This window comes from Verticillium dahliae, genomic scaffold (genome assembly GCF_000150675.1).
Source record: "Verticillium dahliae VdLs.17 supercont1.22 genomic scaffold, whole genome shotgun sequence".
NCBI classification, from domain to species: Eukaryota; Fungi; Ascomycota; class Sordariomycetes; order Glomerellales; family Plectosphaerellaceae; genus Verticillium; species Verticillium dahliae.
The window spans coordinates 286802-293135 of NW_009276918.1; the positions used below are offsets into that span (position 1 = coordinate 286802).

A 6334-nucleotide genomic window follows, 5' to 3' on the forward strand; every position below is an offset into this window, starting at 1 on the left:
CTGCAGACTCGCCTAAACCCAACCATTGCCGTGTGACCATCGCCTTCTGCTGGTCAGCAACAGCCTCAACCGTAGGTCTCCTTCCTGAGACTCTCTTCGTACCGACAGCGCTCGCCGCCGCCCACTTCGCCAGTTCGCGATCCACGAGGCACACACCCCCCCTTGTCTCTCAAGCGCAAGCCGTCTTGATCCCCAATTCCGCTCTTGCCAATCAAGAACACTCTCTTCAGCCTGTCTACCTCGCCAGACGGGCCCATCTGCCGCGACTTCTTGTCTTCTGTCGCGACTTCTGGTCTTCTGTCGCATCCCTGCTCGTTTGTGTCGAGCAATTCGTCAGCCGCACGCCCGTATCCATTATCACTCCCACCCCGCACCACTATCATGACCACCTTCCTCTGAGCAAATACAACCGCCAACCCTCCGAGTGCACCAGCAGAAACCACCTGCACTGCACGGCCCAGCTCACCTCTCCAGCCTGGAACCGGGGAACCCCAGCACCAGACTCGACAGCAACTCGCATTCTTCACGAATTCGGCCCGTGCCGTCATGGCCTCGACCTACACCATGTCGAACCCTTATCTCCACGACGACCAAGGACCCGTCTCCCAGAACCAACCAACCTCTGGCGGCCTCCAATATCAATACAACGGTACACCCAACAGCGGCACCAACCATCTCACACCCTTCTCACCCCACTTGCTGAGCAACTCAGCTTCTCCCACGCACCATAACACCAACACGCCCGCCGAGTCCATCTCCAACTACAGCCAATATCACACGAGCGAATACAGCGATATGGACGATACAGACCCTTTCTACGGTGTCGATTTCAACAGCACCGAGGGTGGGACGCCGTCATTCCTGGACGAGAACCTGCTGCCTCTGAGCAGAACTAGCAGCTTCGGCACCACACCTGCGTCTCAGTCCTTCGACGTCACCCGCCCCCGCAAGACTTCTGATCTGGGCGTATACCCCTTCAGCCCCGAACAGACTGCGTCTATGCATACGCCTTCGCCCGCCAGCGATCAGAGGGCCTTCGCAGTGCAGCAGGTTGACGGCCCCCCCACCTCTGTCTCGCCCCGCGACCTCCAGAAGCCCTTCGCGGCCCCGCCCGTCCCGACTTTCGTGTCAGCGCCGGTATTCCAGCTCACTCCCGATCCGAGCCGGAGCGGTCGTTCGAGCGAAGAGGACCTTGTGTCTCGTCACCCCGTTACGACCGCTCAGAGCCCACGCGTTACTGTTTCGCTCTGGGGAAGGGACGATGATCAGCCTATCGTGCCCCTCGAGCGTACCTTCACCCCCGACGATGACGATCCGGTCACTGTTCGTGGCTCATTTTCCGCTGCCGGCGACATGATGTACGCTGGAGATCAGGTCACGTCCATGCCTCCCCCGCCTCACCCCAAGGATGAGTCTAGCATTCGCCGCCGACTCTCGTCCTCCAGTCGTCGCGGGCTGGAACCAGGCAGCCGGACGACGGCCGAGACGGAAAGCCCCAATGAAATGGTCACGCGTCGTGAGATTGAGGAGAAGAATGTCGAGGTTGGCAAGTGGCTCACCGGTAACGTTGTGGAAAACCCTCCCGCGGAGCAATCTTCATCGTCCATTGCCCAGCTCGACAAGGCGGACCCCAACAGACAGGACGACGAAAAGATTCCTCTGGGCGACCAAACCGAGAACAAGTATCTGTCAAATCAGGTCTACTTTCATCCTGGAGGCGGCGAAATGACCCAGACAGACCTCGACATCTTACACGCCAACAGCAAGTGGGGCGACGCGCCCATGTCACATCCCATCAGTAGTCAGGGCGAGCGCTTCCAGCCCGAGTCCTCCCAAGCAGCCATTGCACGATACAACAAGATGTGGGACAACGAGTCGATCGTTTCCAAGGCTGCGACGTGGGGTACGCGCCGGCGTAGTCTCCCGAGCTTGCTCGACGTCGACATTGAAAGCGTCACGAGTGGCAAGCTTCTCAAGAAGCTCAGCATTGCTCGTGGTGAGGGCACTCGCCCTGACCGAGGCGTGCGGCGGCCTAGTCTGCTGCAAGACTTGCGAGGCCTCGTCAGGCGGCCCAGCGGCAGCGGACTTCTCAAGCGATCCAGGAGCAACAACGGAGAGGAGAGCCCTCAGCCGGCTGGTAGCCAGAGCCCCGAACGGCGTGACAGCTCACCGCACCTGGCACCGCCGGCACGCACCTCAAGCTGGGGTAACAAAAAGGGCCCAGTCCCCAGCATCAACACTGCTCTCGTGTCGATGGGCAATAGTGTCGCATCAATCGGCACGACCCACGCCCGGAACAGCTCCATCAGCGCGACGTCCATCACCTCGCCCAGGAGCCCTTTCAACAACACTTTGCAAGTGAAGAACACCCTCCGGCGTCCGAGGAGCAAGTCCGATCTTCCAAAACCCAGTCCCAGCAACGAGACGCATTCCAATTTGGTTGGTATGTGGCGGAAGACTGGCGGTCCACCCGTTGCGACCTTGGCCACGAGCACCAACGTAGACGTCGAGGATGAGGACGAGGACGAGGACGACGGCGATGACGGCGACATGAAGATCGAACCGAACAGAACTATCAGTGACATCACGCCCACGTTTGCCGGATTCCAGCAGCACATCCTACGTCTAAACCCAGGCCTGGAGACGAGTGGCAACTATCTGGTGGATCGTATCGCCCACCAACAGATCATCCGCTACAAGCAACTGCTCAACTTCAAGAAGAAACACTTGCAGGCCGGTGCCGACTGCTCATGCGGACCTCTTTGTGTGGCTCTGGGTGGGAGTGCCACGATTCTTGATCAGAAAGGCGCCCCCAAGAGCCTGGACCCGTTGTCGGCCAGCTGTGACATTGAAGATGGCAATATGACGCCGATCGAAGGCGCCATTACGCAAGACAGCTTCCCCACGGATATTCCAATGCCACTCACCCCAAGTCTTCCGGCCGAATTCGAATGCCAACTCTGCTTCCAAGCAAAGAAGTTCAACAAGCCTTCTGACTGGACGAAGCATGTTCACGAGGATGTCCAGCCATTCACGTGCACCTGGGATCGATGCCGGGATCCAAAGATTTTTAAGCGCAAGGCGGACTGGGTGCGCCACGAGAATGAAGGCCACCGTCACCTCGAATGGTGGACGTGTGACGTGGAGGACTGTACCCACACGTGCTACCGTCGCGACAACTTCCTGCAACATTTGGTGCGCGAGCACAAGTTTGCCGAGCCCAAGTTCAAGAACAAGGCTGCAGTGAAGCAGCAGAGTTCTGACCCTACCTGGCAAAAGGTGGAGCAGTGCCATCAAGACACGCCGGTGAAGCCTCAGGACGAGCCGTGCCGGTTCTGCGGAAAGTCATTCCCCTCTTGGAAGAAGCTCACAGTCCATCTCGCCAAGCACATGGAGCAGATCAGTCTCCCCATCTTGCGTCTCGTGGCGGAGAGAGAACTCGAGCCAGATACCATCATCAGTCCCGTCCAGGATGCCCCGCCCCGCAATGCTTTCAACACCGCCGTGCCTTTCAACGAGTCGATCTCCAGCCGCACCGACTTGTCGTCCCAATTTCGGTGCGGCCAGGCAACGTATCCGCCTCCGGCTGGGCGCCCGTCCGGCCTGGTCACCGATCCAAGGGCGTTCGGTAACAACAACGGCGTCCCGTTCGGATACATGGACAACATGCAACAACAGTACGACGATTCCCTGTTCTCGTCCACGTACGGCGATAACGGCCAAGAGTTGCATTCGTCTCCGCTTATTGACCAAACGAATGGACTGGGCTTCGGCCATGCAGACTTTCAGAACATGGCCTTGCCGACGAACGTGTACGGGGGAGGGCAAGGACAGTACATGACAGTGCCGCCAAGCGGGGAGCCATTCCCAGCGCTCGACACGGACGCCCTTGGCTTGCACCAGCCCGGTATGGGACCAATGTCAATGGACAGTTCTCTGCAGTACGGCATGTTGATGGGACAAGGCCAGGGTCACGGCCACGGCCTCGGGCAAATCCCAGCCCACCCAAACATGGCGCAGTATGCAGCGCAAGGCAGGACGTCGCCGTACTCGCGGTCACCGCACCAGGAGATGAACGTCTTCTATGCTCCCCAGTGAGTATGCACATTCTTGCCTATTTTTTCGCCGTTTCTTTTTTTGCTCTTCATATTTGTTTTCTTCGCCACGATTTTAAAGCGATTTCTTGATCCAAACACATTGTATGGCTGAGGTTTTTGGATACCCTTTTCTCCTACCATGGCTTGCTTTCATTTTTTACGCTTCTCCTTTTCCTTCTCCTTGTTGTCGCTTTTCCTCCTCCTCCTCCTCGGAGATGGCATATGCGAGGCTGGGAAAGGTCCTGTTTTTTGGTGAGGTTTGTCTTCTCCATTCACGAAGTAACGGCATGAGCGGTTGGTTTATGACGAGGTGCGGTCGTGGTCCCGACGAACGGGATGCAACGGACCATGTTCTATTTTCGAGGGATGCAGAGTAGGGATACTATCAATATACCATGGCTTGCCTTTTATAAGGTTCCCCAGTCCGCCGATCGCACTTTTAGTTTTATGGCTTCGAGAAAAGTTCCGTATTGACCATGGAGGATATACGATGGAAGGTGGGGATGGTTGACGATGTAGGGTGGCAGTGCCAGCACGGGCGTAGACATCACGTCAGACCACACAAGGCCGGCCGAGGGTGTGCTTCACGACTCGTCACATGTTGATGTGGCCATGTGTGCATGGCAAGGTTGGTCGGTGGCGGCAGATACTGGCGAGCTGGAGGGCGGGAAAAGAAAAATCTGGCTCACAGGTGCGACAGAGGCAAGGAGAACTACAGACACAGGATGGCGAGGGCGTACGTTCGGCCAAACCTAAGAAGAAGAAGAAGGAAAAGCAAGAGCACTACATCTGAGGCAAGAGCCAGCCTCTTTTGCTCAGTAGGTAGCAAACAAACGCCACGAGGCTAGAGGACTGGCGCAGGAAGGGGGGAGACGGGGAAGGGGAGGGGGGGGAACACATTGGGACCGAACCGACTGCGATGATGATGATTTGTGTGGGTTCGTGCGCGCGAGAGGGCGGCGTGCGGCGTTCTGGGTTTTTCTGAAGCGTCGAGTGCCGCGAGTTTGTTCTGATCGTCCGTCTGGCGGGAGGTCTCCCCGCCGCCGCCCCCCGGGTACCCTTTTCTCCTGTTGAGCTCCATTGACTTGACTTTCTGAGCCAGCCATGTGTTCTGCTGCATCTTCTGTCCGCGCGCCAGCGACGTAGTCAAACGTCTCTGCTCGGCAACAGTAATCGAGGGTGAGGTCGCTTTGCGAGTGAGTGACTGAATCGCTGCCACAGGCCTGTCCGTACACTAAAAGGGGCTTGCTATGTGCCGAGCGGAGGGGGGACGGACAGACGTACTGTAGATTGGCGTCGGGAAGGATAACGTGCATAGATGCGGACCAAGGCGTCGTCATCGAGGTTACTTTGGCGAAGCGACGGGGGTTGGCTGACCCTGTCTACCTACTTTATTCGTAGGTAAGGTACCTTACCTTAACAGTGACCTGAGGTGGAGAGGTTGGCTGTGCTCGCTGGCTGTGCAGGATACGACCGAAGCAGGCCGGCAGACAGCTGGCAAGCAGGTAGCTCCAGGTGGCTTGGTCAGGGACGGCAGTCAGCGGGCCGACAACAGAGTACAGTACTGACTGACTGATGGACTGACTGACGCTCGACAGACTGGCACAAGACACAAACAGCAAAGCCGAGACAGAGAAAGATGGGAGAGGAGGCGCCAAGGGACGGGGGACGGTCTGTCTGATGAAAGTGTGTTCGTATCGATGTCGACTAGCGAGCAGAGCAGATTCCGGGGTCTTGTCCATGGCGCCGTTTCAAGTGCGGACCGGAGCCAGGGGGTGGCGCCGGGGCCTGGAGCCAATGAAGGGGCCTGACCGAGATGCCACCTGCGCTCGAGGTACCGGGAAGCGTGTTTCTCGCTACCGAGTGACCTCTGCGCGCCAAGGGGTGGGGACTGCCACTCCTCCATGCCCCTTGCTTGCCCATTCGCTCTCGTCCAGTCGCTGGCTTTGGAGAGAGACCCCCCTTGTCGCAGAACATCCTCGATGGTGGAAACGTGAAGATTCCCCGGGGCCGGGGGGAGAGAGGCTGGCCGCACCATGGAGAACGGCGGTTGTTCTGTACAGTAGGGGCGGAGTCTGGGTGATTGGAATCTGGGAACGGGGCCAGGGAAGTAGATGAGCGAGCAGATGAAGCAAATCACCACACACAAACTGGGCAGCAAGAGCATAAGGTACAGTACGCTGAATCGACGGGCTCTCTGCGTTTGCATCTGCTGGCGGCCGTGTAATGTAGGTAGG

General features: G+C 58.0%; 1 protein-coding gene across 1 annotated transcript; it reads left to right on the plus strand.

Moving 5' to 3' along the window:
• Nucleotides 1-564: 564 nt before the first annotated feature.
• Nucleotides 565-4098, plus strand: VDAG_08766 (uncharacterized protein; the record flags this gene model as incomplete). Its single annotated transcript, XM_009651083.1, has 1 exon — nt 565-4098. One exon carries the CDS (start codon nt 565-567, stop codon nt 4096-4098), a length of 3534 nt encoding a protein of 1177 aa, XP_009649378.1.
• Between the last annotated feature and the right edge of the window lie 2236 nt (nt 4099-6334).